We start from the raw sequence: 23372 nt of genomic DNA on the forward strand, positions 1-23372 counted from the left end.
GCACAGCCCCAGATGAGCAATTAGGGGTCTCCTTGATCATTTTAACAGGATCCATGAATTGTACACTCTGTGCACTCTGCCCCGTCCCTTCTGTGGAGGTGGAGGCTTTGTGTTTATAAAGGAATGGCTCAATTGTTGTAGCTGAATTGTTCCTCTCCGTTCAATCTTTACATGGACAATTTCAGGCTCTAAGATAAGTGAATCCAGACTCCTCTAAATGTCTGCAACAATAAAATTTGGGAGGTAATTTGTATTGATCAGTATTTGCCAGTGGAGGGAGAATTTGGATTTACTGTGCTCTTATTAAGGATTCTGCTAGCAAGATCTAAGAGAAATGGCTGCAAAAACTCTTTTTTCTGACTCAAAAAAGAGCCAGGGTAGGAGTAATATTGATTTTGTGGTCTTAAAAACCAGCATTTGTCTTCTTCGTCTTTGATTCTCTCCTCCATTTACCAGTTCCTGCATAGCACATTTAAATAAATACCTGGAACCACGTAATTGTGGAGTATTACAGTTTGTTTTATAATAAATATTATCATATAGGAGTTGGGCTCAGTGATCCATGGGGGTCCCTTCCAACTCTGGATATTCTGTGATAAAATTAGGCCCCTGTTAGTGTTGATCTGATGGAGTGAGGGAGGTGAAGTAATAAACACATCTCTCATTCCCTGATAGGAGCCACATCTGTTCCAAATTCTGGATACAGAGCACACACAGAGTAAATATCAGTGTATTTTGGCTCACTTCAACAAAGGGTACACAAAGGCTCTGGAGATTTATCCTGTTTATAGCAGCAGTTGCTGACCCTGTAAATCAAGTCTACAGCTTTAAAGGGAAGCACAGAACCGTTTGGGATTTCAGAAAAACGCAACTCTCACTCTTGATTCAGTACTTTACCAGCCCCTATCTCTTAAGCTTTCACTCAATAGTGGTTCTTTCTGTAAAAAAAAAGCTCTGAATGCTGCTTGTGCTTTCCAGAAACCAGGCCCACTGTGGAAATGTTGGCCGGCTCAATGCCAGGCACTGGGTTTGGCCCAGCTGGAGGTCTGACCATGGCACAGCAAAGTTTACACACCCCACCTCATCTGGAGATGCAAAAAACCTGCACAAATCATTGCAAACTCAGTCCCCTTAATGAGTTGGGAAATTTTGTTGGACCTGTTTTGCAAGTTCAGCTCCGTATATTTTTGATGGGGTGATTAGAAGAGACTTTACTGTAGACATTAAATCCACCAGCTGCTTTCTCCCTGGAGTGAGCAGAATGTCTCTAAATTTGTGTTTGTAGCCTTTCACCCCTGCTCTGTCCACCTGTAAGAGTCAGGAATTGTGAGCTGAGCTCTGAAGCATCACCAGACTTAGCAGAAAAGATCTGGCATGATAAAAAGGAAAGATGAAAAAAGAATCGTCACCAACGAGCTCCTGAAAACTGGATTAGAGCTCCTGTGTCTCTTTACAAAGCAATAGGAGGGGATTTGAAGTTTCCATAAGGCTTTGAAGAAAATACAGCTTTTATGTTGCTGAGCAGTGGACATTTGTGGAGGTATGGCAGGGAAATGAGCTGCTCACTGCTTGCCACATCCAGTGCTGCTCTCACATCTTTCCAAAACTCTGAGTGCTGCATGCCAATAAATATAATTTGAAGGAACCTGTGAAAGAAGATGCTGCAACAACAGTTTCTGATTTTCAGGAGTGTCTTAGATCAATGCTGGCTGTAGAAATGTCTTCCCCTGACCTATCTGCCTGCCCCTGGAAAAGTTTTCCCCTGGAATGTCACATATTCCATTTAATGTTTGAAGTAGAAATCATCCTCCTCTTCCAGTTCACCCTGTTGAAACTGCTTCTGTAATTTCAGTTTTGAGACTTTTGGCTTCCCTCAAAAAATAAACAAACAGAAAAAAGCTTTTTGAGGCCATTTCCTGCAAGTTCATTTAAATGTCAGTATTTTATGATTCAAATTTGTTTTACCCATTGTCTGCTAAACTGCAGTTTTTATTACTGAAGCTAAGTTTAGATTCTAAACCCTGCACTCCAGATGTGTTAATCAGAAATCTTTACCAGTATAATTGCAGGAATGTTTTTGAGATTCAGTGCCTATCAACTGCCAGAGCAGTTATTGGGTGGTTTTTTTCCAATTTCGGTCTTGAAGATTAAATAGGAATTAGCTATTACTTGTAAACTGCAGAAAATGTAGTCCAGTTTCTACTTCTTCCATGATTCAAGGATCCATGTGGAAATGATCCATGTGCATCTACAGGATTGTGTAATAACCTTGGATTCTGATGTGTTTTTTGATGCACAAGTTGCTGAGAATTCTCCATTTCTCTTCATTTCCATGCAGGCACCTTAGATCAGCCATGGTAAAAAATAACCCAGGACATGGGGAAATGGCTTTAAGCTGAAGTGAAGAAGGTTTAGATCAAATATTAGGGAGAAGATCTTCCCTGTAAGGGTAGGGAGGCCATGGCACAGATTTCCAGAGAAGCTGTGGCTGCCTCTGGATCCCTGAAGTGTCCAAGGCCAGGCTGGATGAGGCTTGGAATAACCTGGGATAGTGGAAGGTGTCCCTGCCCATGGAATGGAGGTGGAACAGGATGAGCTTTAAGGTTCTTTTGTAACCCAAACCATTCTAGGATTCTATGATTTGTTGAACAGCCCAACCCCCTTTTAAAACTGGCTGACAAAGGAAGCCCCCTTCCCTCCCTCACACTCTTTTATCTCCGTGGTTTTACTCTCATCTGTTCAGCTGTGATTCTGTGTGTTAAATTCCTTGCTTTTTAAACTGTATTTACAGTTATTTCCATGCTGGAGATGGAAGCATATACCTGCCAAGGAAAAGCTTGCAAAATATTGCATGAAAGTGCTTCACAGCCTGGTTGTTAAATTTCTTTTTAAGTTGCACCTTGTTTTGCAGATTAGAAAACAGTGGCAGGAGAAATAAAGCAAAACTCTTTGAAAAGTGCCTTGATAAACAAACTTCTCCATCTTAGTAAAGAAATCTGTTCCACCTGCAGAGCTGATTGCACTGTGTCTGCAAAACATCTTATTGCTCTTAGTTCATGTTTATTGCTGGTTTCAGATACAGTTAAGGAAGGGAAAGTCAGTCTGTTCTTTTTCAGCAGGTTCAACTTTGTGTGAAGCCTTTAGACCAGGGAAGCTCAGCAACATTCTGCTGAAGGCAAAAGTGCCTGCTACTGCTGTGATGCAAGAAAAGCAGGTTAAACATGAGCCCAGAGCTCTTTGCAGACATGGCAAATAGGAAAAAAGGAGCTTATTGTGAATTTGGCAGTTGAGCACTCTGCTCACTCCAGGGAAGTCGAAGCAGGGAGTGTTTGCAGAATTTCCTCCCAGTCACCATCCTGCTGGTACCAAAGAAGTGAGAGCAGGGACGTGGAGGCCCCTGGCCCCATGCTCCGACTTCCTTTTCATAACATTTATGACAGTCATGACTGAATTTGTTGGAAAAATCTAAGGGGTATACAGGAAGGGACTATCTGATGAGTTAGGAATAAATGGTAGAACATTTATAATCTCATGTAAATAAACACACGCAAGCACAGAGGCATGAAAAGTTGCACTGTCTGGATTTTTGTTTTTCTTTCAGCTCATTCAGACAAACAAATTGAAGCATTATCCCAGCATCCATGGAGACTTCAGCAATGACTTCAAGCAGCCCTGTGTTGTGTTCACTGGGCATCCCTCTCTCAGATTTGGGGATGTGGTGCATTTCATGGAGCTGTGGGGAAAATCCAGCTTGAACACTGTTATATTCACAGGTAAGTAAAATGCTGATATCATTGTCAGATTAACAGTTTGTGCATTCTGGTTAAGTGTGGCCACATCCTCGGGGCTTTGCTCATTTGTTCTGGGACAGAAGTTTCTCACTTCAGTAGGAGCTTATCTAAATGAAGGCCCCAGGACTGGCTGCAGGGACAAATGTAATTATTGTGCCATTTAATTCAGTGTAGCTCTGCAGAGTCAACCTTTGCCATGCAGAGTCCATTCCTGCCACGTCTGAGCAAAATCTTTGTTATGCACAGCAGTAAAATGCCTGCAGGAAATTAATTTTTGAATTAAAAGCAGCTGGCTGCAAGTTAAACCCAGGCAAGACCTAATGGATGCTGGTCAGAAAGGAGAAACACTTCTCCATATTCCAGTGGAACCACAAATCTCTCCTCATCCCTTCTTGCCTTTTCATCTTTCAGTGCTTCTGAAGAGGTTTCTGTCCTCTTTGCTGTCCCAGAAGTGTGCACCCCACACAGACCTGGCACAGGGATCTGAGCTGTTCCTGCCTTTGGGCTGAGCTTTGTTCAGATGGGTTTTGGCTGACACATTTGTAGCTGAAGGTACAGCTCATTCCCCAGGGCTGCTGTTTCCTTTCTCAGTGCTCAACAGGTCTTTGAAGTTCCTCCACTTCTCTCCATCTGCTTCTAGTGCTGACCCTGATTAAAAATCCTTCAGGGCCTTCCCTGGGGCTGAGGTTCTGTGCAGGTGTGTTTGTACCTGAAGTGTCACCCAGACAGAGCCCTGCAGTGGCCATTGTCCTGATCTGAGAAGGCAAAGAATAATCCTTTAGGTCCTTACTCCTGATTTTCTGTCTAAGGAGCTCTGGGATAATGGGAGATATGCTTTATATAACTTAGCCGGATAAAAAAGGTGTGGATTTTTGGACAAAGTAATTAGAACTAGGGAGGAGAATTCTGAGGAACAAATCAAACCTACTCCACAGCAAGAGTGGGATGGAGTCCCACTGCTAACTTTATTTTCCTCCAATTTTTAGTGAATAGGAAAGCTGCTGGAAAGCACAAAACCTGAAGAAAATAGGGCTGGGAAAGGGTTCCTTCTGCTTTCTTTTTTTAACTGTAGACTTGAGGCTAGTGACAAGCAAGTCCCTTTGACTCTTCTACAATATTGTCACCAAAAAGTGTGACAGTATCACGATACCGTTAAGCCAATTTGGGGATATTTTTAGTGTATAATTAACCCCATTCAATGGGAGGGGAGATACAAGGGAGTTCCTGCAGGGAACTTAAATCCAGACTGTTTGTGTGCTGGGAAATGGTGCAAGGTACCACAGCACTAAAGGTACATCTGCTGCAGGGCCCATCCCTGCTGCCCTTTGAGGCAGTTCAGGAGCCGTGCCCTAATTCCAGTAATTGGGTAAAACTGCAAGGTGGATATGCATTGGCTGAAAATAGTGAATTCTACTCCAGTCAGAACTTCAATCAAGCCGGAGTTTGCAGAGCTTTGCTGGGGTGTGTGTTCCATGAATCCCCAGGGAAGCAGTGGCATTAATCACGCTGTGAATGTGCTGCCCAGGGTGTCAGGAACTGGCCTTTAATGGCAGGAGCTCTTCCTCTCTGTCTCCTGTAAGGAGAGGCAATTGACCTTTCTGTGTGAGATCCCAATCCTTCAGTGAGCTGAGGCAATCGAGCACTTCTGTCAGAGCCTGGCCCCCGCAGGTTGTTAAGGCACGGAAATGTCACTCCTGACAACCTGGGGGTGCAGCAGGTCATGGTCTTGGAGATTCATTCCCAGTTTGTACTTAGTGCAACTCCAGTTGAGAGCTGCTCTAGTTGGGTGACCTTGGAGTGCACAGTGATTCCAGATGCTTGTGGTGGTTTTTTTCCTAAATTCTGTCTATCCGTGGCTTTTATGGACTATCCATAAGTCCTACTGCCTTATGAATGTCTAGTCCTAGGCCTATTTCCTTACGGTTCTCTCAGCTGGAACAAAACACAGGCTTGAGTGCTGGGTTTGGCAGTTGGACTTGATGACCTTAGAGATTTTTTTCCCAGCCTAAATGATTCTGTGTCTATAGAAACTCCTAGCAGATTAAATTATCTTAATTATCTCTTAATTAAAGAAGAAATTGTTCTTAGTACCAGTGAAAATCTGAAGCACCTCCACTGATGCCACTGATTTCCATTATTTAATTACTTTTCTGTTTTAAGCTAAAATCTCCTGTGGATCTGAAAGAACCCCAGTCCATTGGAGCAGTGTGTAAGAGAAGGTGATGTTGTAGCTTTTCCTGTGAAAACCTCCTGGTTTCTGGTAATTAGAACCTTTAAACTCCAAACCATCCTGCATTGTTAATGAACACTGCTTGTTCAGTCCACAGGAACCAGCCAGTCTCCAACTTTCCAATCTGTGATGTAAAAACACAATGACAAGAATATAAATTAAAGCAGCCAGCAGCCAGGATCTGGCTGTGAGGGAACTGTGGTGCTGCCCTGCTGGCTGGTGTCACCTGCAGACATCACTGCTGGAGCAGTATTGAAGAGATTATCGATTAAAAATATTGAATACCACTGAGCCACAAAGAAATTCTAGGAGAAGACACGGTAGAAAGAAATCTCCTTTAAAAACCAGCTCCCTGGGAGATGTTAAAACCAGCTCATGCACGTCAATGCTGTACAGTGGAAGGTTTTATAACTCAGTGTCACGCAGCAGTAAATCAGGAGTCTTGGGGGAAAAGCTAAAGACCTGTAATTCTGTCAGGAAAAGTCAATATGTGTCCTTGACAATCACTTGCTGCCTCCAGACAGGTGACTTTGGGATTTTGGGTGGTTTCAAAACAGCAGCTCCTGTGTGTCACGTGAGTTCCCAGTGAGCCCAGCTCAGGTTGTGTTTTTAACATTCTAAATCTCCTGTGTTAGGATTCCTTCCCTAGAATTTCTCCCTTTTCCAAGGCTCTCCTGTCCTTGTTAGGAGTTCAGAGAGGCTTTGGACTGGGTTTTATATGGTATTCCTAGACCAGAACTCCATGTCTGTACATTCTCTGAACCTGCTGATTCAGAAATGCTGCCTCAAATCTCTGTGTCCTCCACAACCCCAGATGGGATGGAAAACCTCCCTTCTGGTAACTTTTTAAACTTAATTTTTACAATTTCACGGCGCATCTCTAGCAGAGAACCTCTGCCTGAGTTAAGCTTTCTGTTTTCCCCAATGACTTTTAAAATGCCTTGTCATTTAACCCTAACTGATCATTCTTCAACTACCAGCTTTCTCAGTATTCCTATTTTTATTTCTATTCATTGCTATTAAACTTGACTGACATAAAATGCCATTTTTTACATTTATATTTTTAGGCTTTGTTTCATTGCCACCACCACATCTGCTTTTAATAACATGGCTTTTTGCCCAGTGTAATTTTACTTCATGTTGGTGGATTCATGGCTTCATGTACACGTCCTTGTACAACATTCATTTTTTGTTAATATTTCTCACTGTAATGTTCCCAGGCAGCTACACTGACAATTGCTTTAAACTTGGGGAAATTATCCCTTTGACAGTTCCTAACATTTGTATCATTGCCTGGTGCTATGTTCTGTTCTCTCAGGGTAAATATCCCCACGTGGTGCTCAGTGCTGCTTAGCCAGCAGCAGATTTGGAGATTTTTTAGATTTTTAGATGAGCAATTAACTTGTGTTTTTGTTGGATGTCACACCGGTGCTGAACTTCCTCTGCTAAGGTTCGAAGGAGATTTTTTCTTGCTGTCTGCATGAGAAATCCACCCAGTGCTCTGCTCTGCTGCCATGTCAAAACATCCTAGACTGGTTTTTTAAATCTGGACTGGAGGCTTTGAATTTCAGTTCCTTTAAGTTCATCCTTTCAAGTAAAGCAGGTCCCAGAGAATTCTTCCTGCTGTGTTCCAGCCAGGCTTGAGCTGCACTTTGCTCTGCCTGGTGTCCTTTGAGGCCCTGTGGTTCAGGATAATCCAGCAGATGAGACTTTCCTGCATCCCCTCTCTTGCCACATTCTGTACTTATCAAATTCATACCAGTTCCTTTTTTCCAGCATTCCCTTTATCCCATTTATCCCACAATTACCAGGGAGATACAGATAGCCTAATCTTTTCCATACCATCAGTTGGTGACCCCCAAATCAAGAGGTTCTGTATCCTATACTGTGTCACCTGAGATCTACATTAGTCATTCACCAAAAAAAAAATCTTTTTCTGTAGTATTCTCAATATTTTATTACTCTCTCTGGGAGTAAAAGCCCATTCAGTGCCTGACTTTTTCCTGGCAAACCTCTAATCTAGTAATAAAAGAACCCTTGGTTGCCCACCAATCTAAACCTGGCTCTTAGATTCAAAATAATAAATATGTATATATTTATATATTTAGATATCATCTTTATGCTGCATTTTTGTCTTAGTGAGAGCCAGCTTGCCATTTGAATCACCTTACAAGACTCAAAATGTCTACGCTTTGCCTTCTTTTACAGGATCTGATTAAAAATAAGAGATGATGGTTTTGTCTTGATTAAATTTGTTCTAAAAATCATGCAATAATGTGTTCAAATGAAATAGTATTGCTCTGTTGCTTGATTAATGTAAGACTAATTGTGGGCGTAATTTTCATCAAATTAATTGAAAATAATGGGTGGGGGGAGGAGGAAGGGAAGAGAAATCTGTAACAGAATTAACCTGGAGCAACAGCTTTGACTAAACTGGAATTAGAGAGGAATTGGGCCATTTTTGTTGTTAACAGGCTTTGAGTGTTTTCAACATTTCTCTTTCCAGAACCTGATTTCTCTTACCTGGATGCCCTGGCTCCCTACCAGCCCTTGGCAATGAAATGTGTTTACTGTCCCATTGACACGAGACTCAACTTTATTCAGGTGTCTAAATTACTCAAAGAAGTCCAGGTAATGAATTTTCTGCTGCCTGTTCTTACATTTCTTCACACAGCTTAAATTAAATAAATGACTTGTGAGCAAATGTTGCATTAAAAAAAAAATGGATACAACACCCAGATCCTTTTCTCCATGAAGAGAACACAGCATTGAGTTTCTGCATTAGGAGAGGTCTAAGAAAAAAGGGGTTCTTGTAGTATCTGCTATTCCCTCTCGACTCTTTGTGCTTTAGTGGCCCATCCCATTTGTTTCTACTTAAATTTGCTTTCTGACTCATGACATAATTAAAATAATAACCAGATTTTTTTCTGGATGAGTACTTCCCTATGTTCTGTCTTGCTGAACTCTGAAATACACATTCTTCCAAACCTTCTAACAGTGCCTGCATCACTTTATCTCATTGTTCTGCAGCCTGGCTTGTCACTGCAAACTGATGGAGCTGCCACTGCCTGCCTTTGCATAAACATCTCCTTCATGTTGCTGCTGATGTGTTGTGCTGTCTCCAGGGCAGCTTGCAGAACCACTGGCTTCTCCTTTGGCTTCCTTAAACCCTGCAGTGGCAATCAGCCTGTTGATGCTTTGTTAACATATTGCTGGAAAACTCCAGGAGCTGTTTTTGATTATTTGATAGCTGAGATTTCTGCAGCCCCACATGTTGACACCTGGGACAGTCTCCACCACTGTTACCATTTCCTTCCAGCTTACCTGGCAAGGATGTGGGAGAAAAACCCATTTCACATTTTTACTTTTTCTCCCCTCGTGGCAAGGATGGTATCAAAGTGGCGATAAGACACGAATTCCGGGCGGGTCGCCGCTGCAGGCGCCTCCAGCTCCCGGCGCAGTTCCTAGCAGTGCTGATGGGAGTTGCACCGTGCTGTGTTGCAGCCCCTGCACGTGGTGTGCCCCGAGCAGTACACGCAGCCCCCTCCCACGCAGTCCCACCGCACGGACCTGATGATCGACTGCCAGCCCCCGGCCATGTCCTACCGCCGCGCCGAGGTGCTCACGCTGCCCTACAAGCGCCGCTACGAGAAGATCGAGATCATGCCCGACGTGAGTCCTTGCAGGGCACGGCCCTGGGTGGGGGGGTTCCTGCTCATGTGGCCAAATTCCAGCTCAGCAGCCTCTGGAAAGGCGTGGAATGGCAGAGTTGTTGTGGTTGGAAAAGGTCTTTAAGGTCGTCGAGTTGAGCTGTCAGCCAGCGTCACTGCTGTGGTTGGCCTCGAGTGGGGATTCCTCCACCTTCCTTTCCGTGAAGGAGTTGTTCCCAATATCCAGCCTAAGCCTCCTCTGGTGCTACTCCAGGCTGTTTCCTCCCATCCTGTCCCTGTTCCTGGGAGCAGAGCCTGACCCCACCCCGACTGTCCCCTCCTGTCAGGAGTTGTGCAGAGCCACAAGGTCCCCCCTGATCCTCCTTTTCTCCAGGCTGAGCCCCTTTCCAGCTCCCTCAGCCCCTCCTGGTGCTCCAGCCCCTTCCCCAGCTCCGTTCCCTTCCCTGGACACACTCCAGCCCCTCAATGTCCTTCTTGTCTTGAAGGACCCAAACTGCCCTCAGGACTAGAGGTGCAGCCTCAGAACTAAAGGTATTTGTCCTTAAGATGCCTTGTGGCTGGAATTTATAGTTGACTGTCATCATTTAAAGCACATTCTGTCAACTGGAGAGCTAGGAAAGGTGCATTTTTGAGAGATAAATTCACTCTATAAACTAATGTGAACTGAAAAAAGCCCCACTGGCTGGCTGAGAGCTGTTCAGCCTGGAGAAGAGACCTCAGAGCCCCTTCCAGAGCCTAAAGGGACTCCAGGAGAGCTGGAGAGGGACTTGGGATAAGGGGTGGAGGGACAGGATACAGGGAATGGCTTCCCACTGGGAAAGGGGAGATTTGGGTGAGATCTCCTGGTTTGGGAGGGTGGGGAGGGGCTGGGCTGGAATTCCCAGAGAAGCTGTGGCTGTCCCTGGATCCCTGGAAGTGTCCAAGGCCAGGCTGCAGCAACCTGGGATAATGGAAGGCATCAGGATTGGAGTGGGATGAGCTTTAAGATTCCTTCCCACCCAAACCATTCCATGATTCTGTGACTGTGAGCAGGCAAAAACTGTGCTCAGGTGAGTTGTCCTTTGCAAGAAAATCCCATCCCACAAGACAAAAGGGATCTCTGCCACGAGTGAAGCAACCAGACACCACCAGTGATATGAGGAAGGTTTAGGCAAAGCAGTTCGAATTAGTGCTCCAGAACCATGGAAAGATCCAGAGAATCCAGGAGTTAGTAACCAGGAGTTGTCTTTCTCCTTCCCCAAATGCACCTTCTATTAGAAATACCCTTCCCATTAAGGATCAGTTTCCAGTCATGGTAAAGAAGCAGTGAAAAGGTTTATTTGTATTCCAACAATTTCCATAAATGGTTAATTCCTACAGGCTGCAGGAGCCCAGCAGGTTAATGGATTGCTTGTAGCCATCTAAAATGTGGATTACTTATCCCCGCAACATCTATTAATGATTTATTAACACCATAAGTCAAATCCAAATATACCCATATTACAAATGGTGACCCATATTCTGACAGACATGAGCTTAAAATATATTTTGACAATCCAATCAGCACAAATGTGTCCTTGGATCAAAGGTGACAGTGGCTTTTTGCAAGCAGGCATTACTGCCCTTTGGAAACTGGAATATTGAGTGACTTTTCATTGGAGTGTAGAAGGAGGAAGCATCCTTTAGTTGAGCCAAATATGAAGTGCAGAACTGAGACCCATGTAACAAATCCCTCAGCCAGCCCACAACACCCACTGCCACCATTTCACACCATTTCTGTGAGGAGCCTGCCCAGCACACTACTTGGAGGGTTTTAATTACAAAATATGCTTGGCTGCAGCTCCATCTTGGCATGTATATTTAATTGTGTGGGAAATTTACATATTTATTTGATCCCATTAAACCTAAGACTGGTGAAACTTGGCTTCAATTCACCAGCATGAAACCAATCCTGAGTTCAGAGTGCAGGGAACCAGGGGCTCACCAGTTATTCAGATTACACTGAAGTTTGGGTTTCCACCTAAACTCTGGAGCTGAGCCTTTGTGTGAGAGCCTGTCCCTTGTGTCAGCCTCTGAAGGGGCTGGATTGCAGCTCTCCCTGCACTCCCCAAAGCTGCTGGGAGGGAGGATGCTCTGTAGGGAATGTGGCATCACCACTTGGGAAAAGTGAGCTGGTTTCTATTGCATTCCCTTTACCTTGGACAGGTCCGGCAGAAATCTGGAAAAAGGACAGAAAGGGCCTTTTTTTTCTTCTTCCCTAACAAATAACATCCAATTACATTCAAACAGGAGTCCTAATTTCAGAGCTATCCATGCTCAGGGAAGTGAAATAGCTTTGATTGTCCATATCCAGGGATTCTTCAGGCTGATTGTTCAGCTGAGCAGGCTCTGGAGTGACCTTTCAGCACTTGTAAGGGGATTCCAGGAAAAGCTGGAGAGGGACTTTGGACAAGGGGTGGAGTACCAGGACAAGGGGGAATAGCTTCCCATTGGCACAGGGCAGGTTAGATGGGATACTGGGGACAAATTCTTCCCTGTGAGGGTGGGGAGGCCCTGGAATAGAATCCCCAGAGGAGCTGTGGCTGCCCCTGGATCCCTGGCAGTGTCCAAGGCCAGGCTGGACAGGGCTTGGAGTAACCTGGGATAGTGAAAGGTGTCCCTGCCTGTGGGGTGGCACTGGATGAGATTTAAGGTTCCTCCCTACCCAAACCATTCTGGGATTTCCCTGGTTCCAGAGCTGCTCTTCACAACTCATTACAAAAGCTGCTTGGGCTGTGGTGAGGCTCCTGAACAGACTCCTGAGAGCAAGGCTGTGCTTCAGGCCTCTTAACATTCCCCAGCTCCAAGATATGCAAATCATCCTCCAAAAGAGGATCTTGCTCCTTCTTTTTAAGGGAACTACATGGTTCTGTTAAAAAATGGATGCAGCTTCCCCTTCTGCTGAGTGGGTTGTGCAAGACAGATTTCAGACATGATGGATGGGGCTCCCTGGTGTGGGAGTATTTGCTGCTTAATGTTCCCTTTTCAGTAGTTTAGGGTTCCTGAATATAGGAATTTCTGTAGTGCAAGGAAAGGGCATTTGTTTAATATGGGCTCCCACCAGCCCTGAGGTTCTGTGCAGGCTCAAGTGGCAATTGAAAAGGGCATTTTATAGCTCCTAGAAACCTTGCAATGGCTTGTTATTTGTCAAAACCATGTTAGCCTGAAATGGAATGATGAAATCCACCCCGGAAAAACCAGTAATTGCTAGATCTGCTGCAGGGCTGGGATTTGTGTGTGAAGTAAACCTGAAAGTCTCATGAAAGAATGGCTGCTGCAATGAAGTCCTGATCAGGGCCCCCTCCTGACATCCCCAGTCCCTTTCCCAGCTCAAAGTTCTGCCTGGATTCTTCCAGCTTTTGAAAACCAAAGGCTTGGCTCAGTGTGGCTCCACTTAGTGCTGTGGTAGAGTGAAATTTCCTTCCCAAAACTTGCAGTGATTCAGATCCTGGCCTGTCAGACTAATGGAAATTTGCTTTTACTGCTGGACCCTGTCTATATTTCAATCACTTCACTGAGGAGCAAAGGCAGGTCAGGCAGGCCTGTTGTATGATAATGAGATTTACACTCACAGCAGCCTTTGTTTGGAGAGAGTTTTTAACAGTCCCAAGGCATCAGGCTGGAATAGCTCTTCCAGGGGTTGTGCAAACCTTTACACTTTAAATGATTTCTCCTCAGCACCTGCCTTTCACTTAAAAAAAAAATATATATATTTTTATAAAACAGACTGAAAGACTGCTTCCTGGAAATTGGTTAGGTATTGTCTGCTCACAGAAGAAAGATGGGAAAATGGAAAACACCTTCTGGAGCAAACAGATAAAATTAAACAGTAGTGTCTGAGCAAATAAAGTGCCTCCAGTTTAATTACAGCTGAACAATGGTGCGGATCACTCGGTGCCGGCAGCTGACACTTCACTGAGGCCTTGTGCTTTTCAAATACTCAGTTTTGTGTTCTTCAGGACACAGCCCAGTCAGGAGAGTGTCAGTGGACAAGGCACAGCCTGACACCAAGTGAAATAATCAGAAAATACTGCGAAGAAGAAGTAGGAAAACAGCCATTATAATTATGGAGGCTTCATCTTGGCTGCCTTTCCTTGCTTTGACCTGACCTTTCCAACTTCCTTCTGTGTTTTGGGCACTAAGGAGTTTTGAATTCTGTCCTTCTTCCCACCCTCAGCTCATTTTGGTGACCCCACATTATCCAGTCTCTGACCTCTGTGTTCCTTTTTCCCTGACTATTCCCCCTGGGTTCTGTGTGCTGTAGCCTCACAAGAATGAAATACAACCTGTTGAAATGAAATGCAACCTGTTTAAGTGAAATGCAACCTGTTTGCTTCTGCTGCTCAGCCCTGCCCCATCTCCCAGCTCACTGCAGAATTGCCTGGAGTTTCTCTCCAAGATGGACTTCACCTTTTGACATTCCACCAAAACTGTTCTTTCCCAGCTTTTACCAACTTTCCTCACACAAAGCCAGAACAAGTGCTGACAAATCCCCCTGATTTACATCAGCAGAGCTCAGTGCAGCCTTTATTTTCTCCTTAGAAACGTCTCCCACCTCACTCTAGTGTCCCTTCTCTCCTGGCCATTCAGCCTGAGAGAGTTCTCCTCCCTCCTCCTCTCTTTTTTGTGCTTGGAATGTGTTATCCTTCATTTCCTTTGCCTTTTTTTCTGGCTATGCCTTTTCTGTGGTTGGTCTTACCCACAGGTTGTCCTATTTAGTCAGGTGGAACTCAGATCTGCTTTTCTGCTTCCAGCCTGCCTTTGCCTGCCTGTATTAATGTCTAGGTTTGTTTTTCCTTTCATTTTTGATGGCTGGCTGTAAGATAACACTTTTCTAGCCAGACAGCTCTCTCTTCCCAGTCAGCTTCAACAACAACATCCCATCCTGACTTGACATTCTGACCCATAAAATGGTTACTATATTTTTAATATTTTGATTTATGCAGTTTTTATGTCTTTCAAATGACTCATCTCTTGCATCTGCAAGCTTTACTGCCTTTACTTTGAAGATATTTCATGTCCTTGCTTCCCTTACCTGTCATTTTTCATTCAAATCCAAGCTAATTTCTGCTTCTGCTGGTTCTGTTTTCCACCATCCTTTTTTTAAGTTCCTCAAACAACTGTTCCCTGCCTGCTCCCAAGCTCCTGGGGAAGAGCTTCATTAAACAGTCATAATTCTCCTTCATTACACCCCTTAAATACTCCTTAAACTGCATTTTTGGCACAGGATTGGCAAAAAACAGTGGTTAGAGTTAGTGCTGTGTGGTTAGAGTGAGTTCTGGTGCTTGGAATCCCACCCAGGATTATTCCCTGGTGGTTGGCTGGTGTCTTTCTGGTTTGGGGACAAGATTTTGGGGACAAGGGTTTGGGGACAAGGTTCCTCCTGCAGATCTGGAGCCCTGGTGGAACATGCCCATGGAAAAGAAAAGCTTTAATTCATTGCTCAAAACTGCAGACTACCTTGTGCTTTTTTATTTCTTCACTGGATGCTGGCTCTGTGGAAGCCCAAAGACAAGATCTGGGCTTTTGCAGGTGATAATAGCTAAATCTTTAGGTATTCATGGTAGGATTCTTTGTCCACTGAAGTTAATGAGATGTTAAAATCTGCTCCAGAGAGAGCTGTGGGAGACCCCCAGCGAGTGGCAGCTCTGTGAAGTTGGGGTTAACTCAGCAGCTGAATGAAAACCCTTGGATTGTGTCAAATGTGAGGCTGAAAGCCCAACAAGACCTGACTCAGATCACCCACTAATGATTGCACAGATGCCCTTCATTTCTGGGATGTTCTCTGGTGGAAAAGGCTTTGTTCCTTTAGGTCTCAGTAGCAAAATTCCCCAATTTCCATCCTGCCTGCAGTGTGCCTGTGCCTTGTTCCCTGTGCCTGCTGGTCACGAATCCACAGGCACATTTCATTTCCCCTTTCACCCCATGTTTGACCCCACATTTTTTTGTCCCTCTGAAGGATCTGACAGTGGCAGAATTCCTGCTCTTGGCCCCTGGTTTAGCAGGGGCTGTAAAACCAAGGCTGGATCTGTTGGAGACTCCTCCTGTGTCTGGTTACAAGATCCTGGCCATCAGAGCTCCTGGTGCTTCAAGAATTAATTAATTACTAACTAAATTACTTTAAAAATAAGGGATAAGAGAGGCAAGGAAGTAAGAGGTGAGGGAAGTTATCCTTCTCTCCTGACACCACCATCCAAATTTAAGTGACATGACAAATTCCATGGTTTTAATTCTGCTTTCACTACTGACTCTACAGATCCTCCCTGCTTGTGAAAAGGCTGCTGCACAGCCTAGAAACAATTTTTGTCTCAGTAAAGATGATTTCCTGCACCAGAAACTGGATTTGGTGTGTGTGAGGAGCAGGGGAGTGGAGGGAGGAGGATGAGGCAGGTTCTCCATTCAGGTTTTGCTGAGGAGTAGTTACTATAAAAACCTCTGCAGGTGTGATCTCCAGGGCTTTCTCTGAACTCAGGCAGATCTTAAAATCCTTAGGTTTCTCTAATAATTGCCAGGGGATTTTTTTGTCCCATACAAATTCCATCCTATTTAGGGGCTGGGATCTGGGTGGGAATTGCTTCATACCCAGCAAGCTCCAAGGCTGTATTCCATCATTCCCACCTAGAAATGGAAACACCCTCAGAGCTTACGTGGCCAGAACCCAGCTGCAGTTACCAAAAGTGTTTGTAATGTGCCTCCAAGTAATGTAAAATTTCCAATTGCAGAGACTTTTGCCCCTGCTGTTCCCAATAGATGCTGTTCAAGCCCCCACTGTCTCTGATGGTCAAAAACATCCTAATTTCCAGCCTACACATACTCACTGCTGGCCTGCACACATTTATTCCTAACATCATGTTTGAGCATAAATACATTTTCCCTTTTGTTGGCATTTTCCCTGTGGTGTTTATGTAGAATAATCAAATTCTCCCTTTGGCTTTCTTTTCTGCCAGGCTAAACTAGCCAAGATATTTAGTTTCCCCTTACAAGACAGCTCCTCCTGCCCTATTCTACCCTTCAGAATCTCTTACTTGAACTGAAATTACCCATAATTTACAAGTAATTCAGATGAAATCTTGCCAGGCCCTGTGTAAAGAGTGATAGCCCATCTCAGAAAGAATTACCTGATACTTTCTGGGCTCACATTTAGTTTTTTCATGGCCATGTCACATTTGTGACTCTCCTGGGATGGATTAATAAACCTGAACCCTTCACCTCTGTCTTCTGCAGCAGCTGCCAGCCCACAGCAGAAATTCTCAATATTAGCCCCATCCTTGGCCTTCATTTTGTGCTATTGAATTTCATCTTGATTTTCTCACTCCAATTCTTGGTCTTTGAGTTTTTCCTCACTCATAGCCTGGTCCTGTTTCCTGTTAAAGGTGCCCTACAAACTTCAGAGGGACCTTTCTGAGCACTCCTCCTCGTTCTGTCCTGAGGTCATCAATGGAAACTGGGAGTAGGCTCAAGAATGGCCCTTCAGGAATGGCAGCAGGAACCCAGGAGCTGCTTGGGAATCTCTTTAACCAGTGCTTTCCCCACCTCAGGACTGCCAGAGAAATCCACAGGCTGGGGTTTCCCATCTGCTTCTCCGGTTTGATCCCACCTCTAATGCAGAGATCCCACATTGATGCACTTTGAAAATCTGGAAAACACATTTAATGATGTCAAAACCCGGCAGGGCCCCTTTCAAAATACACATGCTGTAATCTGATGTACACATCAGTGATTTCAGATCCTGCAGTTTCAGGGCATTTTAACTGCTGGTCACTTTGCTGTGCTCCTGCTTGTTCTCCATATCCAGCTCACCTCATTCAGCCCAAACTTTCCCTCTCCCTGCTGGGTCAGCCTTCCTGCACCCTAAGCCAGAGTTGAAAAGGGAAAAGAGAGGAGTTTGGGGAGGTGTCTCAAAAATCTAAGAAGAAATTACTGGAACTGGGATGTTAAAATACTGTTGTACATCCAGGATGTCTCTCCCTGGGAGAATCCTCCAGAGGACCAAGGTGTGCTGAAAGTGTGGTCCTGCCCTGATTTTATTTACTGATTTTTCAGCCTCATTTTATTTTTACTGTGAAGTTTCATGTCCTATCCTCAGGGGTTGTTCAGCCCCTCATTGCCAAAAAGAGGATTTTTGGCTGGTGCCTGAAGACAACTTAAACCTGGGGAGAATTGTCCCCATTGAAGTCCTAGGAGAGTTTTAAGAATAACTTAACCCACACTGTTCTTTATCAGCATCTGTAGTTTGGCCAACAGCAGTGTTTGTGCTCACAGAGTGTGTGTCAAATCCTCTTTTGGGGTGGAAAATGCAACTCTACAGGAAAGACTTAATGGTAAAAATACCTTTCCTCTGGTTTAGCGTGGGCAGACAGCTCTGATCACAGGAGGAGAACATCCCAAGCTAAAAACTGAAATACTGCACATATCCCCCCCAGATTTATCCCAAGGCAGTCCAAGTGTTCATCCATGGGCAGGGGACTGATTAATGTGGTGTTAGATCTCAGTGTCCCTGCTTTGGTGGCTTTCCTGGTGCCAGCATGTGACACTGGGCTCGGGATAATGACTGGAAGGAAGACTCATTTATTCCTGCGTGGTGGGGGGCTTTTCAATCTCACACACAAAGGCACAACAAGAGCCAGCCGCTGCAAGTTGGACAAATTCAACCTTGAAATGAGACACGGCTTCCTGGCTGCCAGGAGAATTAAAGTTTGAAACCACTTGTGAGGGGAAACAGTGGAGTTGCCATAGCTTGGAGTTCAGACAAGACTTGCTGTCTCTGTGAAAAAAGGTTTCTTTAATCCAACATTTTGGAGGAGTTCTGTGATTTGTGTGTGCAGGAGGTCAGTTGAAAGGAGTGGAGCAGTGCTGCCTGGCCTTGGTGGGTGAATTACTGGATGTGATTAAATGACCTCTGTGATTTGGGTCACTGAGTTTCTATAATAAAAGGATTGGCTGCCACATGGAGAGGGCTGTGAGCTGGGGAGGAAATCAAAGTGAATGCCTGTCCTACTGTCCTTCTGACTGTGAGTAATCCAAGTGTTGCTATTTAGCCTGTTTAAAACCTGCAGAAATGTTAATAGCAAAATACTTCCGTGGCAGGAGAAGACTTTGGTTCCAAGCCACTCCCTGTTCTTAAAGAATCTTTCTCTTCACAGGATTTGTCATTTTGCTCTCCATCAGAGCCTGTTTTGTATCGATCCTCCTCAGGAAGGTGGCTGGAATGGAAAGTGCCTTCGACCACTGGGAAGGCAGCAGAACTCACTGCTGCAAGTGCTGCTGGTTTTAGATCCCAGGAGAAATCTGAAGCAATGATTGTCACTATATTTTCATTCTCTTTGCCTTCGACAGCAAACCATAAAGGCTGTATTCAAACTGCTTGCTTTAAAGATCTTGAACAGAGTCCCAGAGTAACAGTGAGCTGAATTACTCCATCAAGTTTGGATTTCTAGGATTCACCACTGCTGAATACAGACAGAATGTAGGGATTTTTAATGCAGCCTGTGTTTTTCCAACTGCTTTATTCCAAAGAGCTACTCTAAAAATGTTCCTGCATCATTAACAGTGGCAAGTGAGATTTGCAGAACTTATTAAAAGAACTTTGCCACCATCAAAGCCAACAGAAAAACCCTCTCAGTGCTTTCATGGCAAAAGGATTGGGCATCCTGGCACCTTGAATTCCCTTGGAGAGGAAAAAGGGAATCATTTTCTCCATTCATGAGCACTGTTTTCTGCAGAATTCCTTTGGAAAAGTGGCTGGAAGAGGTACTTCCCAAGTGGCCAACTTCCACTGGTCTCAGCAGGTGCAGCACTGCCCACCCCGGGCTCTGCCAGCAGTGTTAGATCCAAACTCCAAGCCAAGACTAAATTTTATGTCTTTCAGGGAAGAATTATATAAAAGGCAGTGGAAAGGGTTTTGTGCAGCATTGTTGGAATAATTTCAAACTAATCAACAGTGGGTTGATTGAAAACATTGGGATTTTAAGGACAAACACTTCTTATTTCAGATATTCTGCAGTCAAGGACTGAAAGGAAACTCACTTTGATTTTTCATTGTCCATCAGCATAACAAGCATAATAATGCTGGATTAGACCACGAGTTTTACTGACTAAAATTATTCATGAAGCAATTGTCTTTTCACACAAGGGTTCTCTGTGTTTATTATGGTTTTTGAGATCAGCCCTGGTTCCTGCAAACCTTGTGCTGCTCTGTTCATGGTGTGAAATCCATAATTTTGGGAGCTGGAAGGAGGCTGGGCAGGTCGGAGGAGCTCGCAGTCTATCTCAGTGGCTTTGTGTTTACAGTTCATTAGCCCATGTTTAAAAATACCACACTGCCAATTTATCTCACAGCTGGGTTCATGCACGTTTTGAGCTGATCACTTGCTGAACAAAATCTCCTTTTGCTTCAGCTTGCAGATTCCCTCGTGCCCTTGGAGATCAAGCCTGGTATTTCCTTGGCAACAGTTTCTGCCGTGCTGCATACTAAGGACAACAAGCACGTGCTGCAGGTACAGTCTAATGGGAAAGTGAGAAAAATATCCTTGCTCTGGCTTTTCCTGCCATCCAGGACCCCAGCAGCCCCTCCTGCAGCTCCTTCCACCAGGGCAGAGCCCTGGGCAGAGCCTTTGCCCTGGCATGTGCAGGTGAGGAATTACACCTGGAGCAGGGAGTGGGATGCAAATAAACCTCTCTGCCCTCTTTTCCTTGGCCGTGTGCCTGGCTGAGATGAATGGGGAGGTGAGATAATTCCTGAAGAGAGGCTGCAGATCACCCTGCTGCCTTCCACAGTCAGGAACAGCATCAGCCAACCTCTTGGGACCAAGGGTTAGAGGGGAGGGATGACCTGGGACCATCTGCCTTCAGTTTCCCTGGAGGTTGTACACCTCTGCTCTCCCTTCCTGCCACCCCCCTCAGGCTGGCACTGGAATTCCTGGCATGAGTGCTCTGCAGGAGGAGGTGATGTCCAGGGACCTGCTCAGCAGTGGCTGCCCTGGTCCCCTTTCTTCTCAGATCCACCAGCCTGCAGGGCCTCACTGAACAACCCTTCCCACACTGGGCAGCAGAGCTGGCTGGGCCCAGGGCACCTGGGGAGAGAGCCCAGTGTGGAGATTCAGGGATGTGAAAATTCAGGGATGTGAATGGTGAGGAGTTCTGTCAGAGCACGGCAGACAGGCTGCCCTCCTCTCCCCGAGCTGCTTCCCTGGAAACGCTGAGCAGTGCTGGAAACATTGAAGTGCTGCAGTGGAATTGCTCTCAGGCTGCTCTTGTTCATTTACTCCCTTCTCCACTCATTCCTGCTGCCAAATAAACTCAGACCTGGGCTTAAAATGCCAGAGTCCTCATAAATGGCTGGAGCTTAGCCACATTCTCATTCCCTGACTAGTTGCTCACTCTAAATTTGCCTGTTTCCCAAACTGTTGCATCCTTTAGAGTAGGATTTTTTTTTTTTTCCCTTCTCATCCATCAGCTCCCTCCAAAACCTCCCCAACCTCCTGCCAGCAAGAAGAGGAAGCGGGTGAGTGATGATGTGCCCGAGGGCAAATCTTTGAAGCCGCTGCTGAGTGGCTCCATCCCCATGGACCAGTTTGTGCAGACTCTGGAGAAGGTGAGGAGTCTTGGGTGGCAAGGTGGGATTCCAGCAGATTTCTGCACATCTCAGATGTGCTGCTTTTGTAGCAGAGAGAGGGGAAATCATTTTAATGTAGCTTGAAATGGAGAAAGGCCAGCGAGTTGCCAACTGCTCCAGGGTGTCCCTGCACTTCAGAACAGAGGGAATGGTTCCCTGTGGAGCCTTGTCCTGCTGTGCAGGGTTCCTGCCAGTGATCTCCTCCTGTTTCCCATGGAAGCAGAGCTTTTGGGTGGCTGATTTTACTCACAGAATTTTTGGATTCAGCAGCTGAGGGAGTCTCAAAAGCATTTAAATTTCCACAAGACCTGTAAGAAGGTGGCCAAGTGAAGAACAGATCCTGGAAATGTCTCCACTGGTAGAGGAACCTCCTGAGGAAGCTGCACAAATTTGGTTCCTGCTCTGTGGAGTCTTGTTCTCACGTGCAGGAAATAAAGGACTGCAGACTTCCAGTGCCTGAAGGGGCTCCAGGAGAGCTGGAGAGGGACTTGGGACAAGGGATGGAGGGACAGGACACAGGGAATGGCTTCCCACTGCCAGAGGGCACAGTTAGATGGAATATTGAGAAGGAATTCTTCCCTGGCATGTCCAAGGCCAGGCTGGACAGGGCTTGGAGCACCCTGGGATCGTGGAAGGTGTCCCTGCCATGTCAGGGGGTGGCACTGGATGAGATTTAAGGTCCCTTCCCAGCCAAACCAATCTGTGACTCCATTAAATTCCCCTCGCCCCTGTGCCCTGGTCTCTTCTCTCCCAGTTTTCCTGAGCTGTGCTGATTTCCTTCCCTCTCCCACCCCAAATCCAGCACGGCTTCAGCGACGTGAAGGTGGAGGACACGGCCAAGGGCCACATCGTGCTGCTGCAGGAGGCAGAGACCCTGATCCAGCTGGAGGAGGACTCCACCCACATCATCTGTGACAATGACGAGCCCCTGAGGGTCAAACTGCGGGACCTGGTGCTCAAATTCCTGCAGAAATTTTAGCTGATGGACATCAGGAGGCTCTGCAAGGAGAGAGCCTGGAGCAGCAGAACTTGGAGCTGTCCAAAGAGAGAGAGAGAGAATTCTGTGATTCAGAGAGACCAGAAACCACCTTCCCCTTCATGGAGGAGCAAGGGAGTATTTTTAATATCTATTTTTTAAATCTTATTTTTCACCTGTTTTGGAACACTTTGCAGGAGATTCCTGTTGTGTAAAATTGGGAGCTGGGAATCTTACAGGAGATAGGAGCTGCAGAGTAAATAACTGGAGTGTTTATTTGCAACATCAGGGCAAACTGCTGCTCCCCTGTGTCCCTCAGCAGTCTCTGGCCCAGTCCTTCACTGACAGAACTCTGCAGGGATATTGAGACAATGGCCTTTTTCTTCCCACTGCTTCTTCCCCATCCCCAGATCCCATCCCCTGCCTCTCCTCCCTGTGTGCTGCTCACGTGTCCTTCACTGGCACGAGGAGGGGAGAGCTGCTGAGGCAAAGATTCACAAATAAAAATGGAAAAAGGAGACCTGGTGGACATGGAGAAGTGGGAAGAGCCTGGCCATTCCCTGCACAAGCAGAGGCACTTTGGAGAAGCTTTATGCTTTAGGAACTCAAGTGTTTATTGATGCTGCAGCCTCACCTGTTCCATGCAGATCTGTCCAGGGAGCTCCAGGCCCTTCACTGAAGCTGGTTCCTCCTGGGTTCCTCCATCAGCACTGGAGGAAACACCTCAGGAAGACACTTAGGGAAGTCCATAAAGTAGGAAAATTCCTGATGCTCGTAAAAAACCTTTCAAGATTTAAGTGCCTCTTGTTTATACCTGCCAAAAACTTTCCTTGCAGTCCCCTCCATCTCAAATCCTGGATGGAATTCTGAGTCATTTATCCAAAACCATCTGTACTGCAGACCTGGGGAGGCTTTTCCCTCCCCAAATCAAATATTTGGGGCCTCCCCTGAGTCAATAGTATTGCTTTCAAAGGTGACCCATTTCTCAGATTTACTGCTGTTCATTTTTTATTGGATTGTTTTGTATTTATTTGGTGTTTAAAAATAAAAAGCAGAGTGAGACTGCCCAGGA

At 45.4% G+C, this 23372-nt stretch overlaps 1 protein-coding gene across 3 annotated transcripts in view; it reads left to right on the forward strand.

Annotated features, from left to right (window-relative positions):
- The window catches only part of INTS9 (integrator complex subunit 9), a 59510-nt gene extending 36138 nt beyond the window's left edge, over positions 1 to 23372 (forward strand). Inside the window, exons 12-18 of one of the 3 annotated variants that reach the window (XR_013339767.1) lie at positions 3602 to 3773; positions 8528 to 8652; positions 9526 to 9693; positions 20108 to 20206; positions 21166 to 21303; positions 22127 to 23053; positions 23137 to 23372. Coding sequence is in view for 2 of the 3 variants with exons in the window: in XM_031504478.2 (XP_031360338.1) it covers positions 3602 to 3773; positions 8528 to 8652; positions 9526 to 9693; positions 20108 to 20206; positions 21166 to 21310; positions 22089 to 22303 (924 nt within the window). In the remaining variant the exon portion in view is untranslated. Of the gene's footprint in view, positions 1 to 3601; positions 3774 to 8527; positions 8653 to 9525; positions 9694 to 20107; positions 20207 to 21165; positions 21311 to 22088 lie in introns of all 3 variants that reach the window. The other 2 variants (XM_031504478.2, XM_021541328.2) reach the window with 2 other exon arrangements.

This window comes from Lonchura striata, chromosome 3, assembly GCF_046129695.1.
Source record: "Lonchura striata isolate bLonStr1 chromosome 3, bLonStr1.mat, whole genome shotgun sequence".
NCBI classification, from domain to species: Eukaryota; Metazoa; Chordata; class Aves; order Passeriformes; family Estrildidae; genus Lonchura; species Lonchura striata.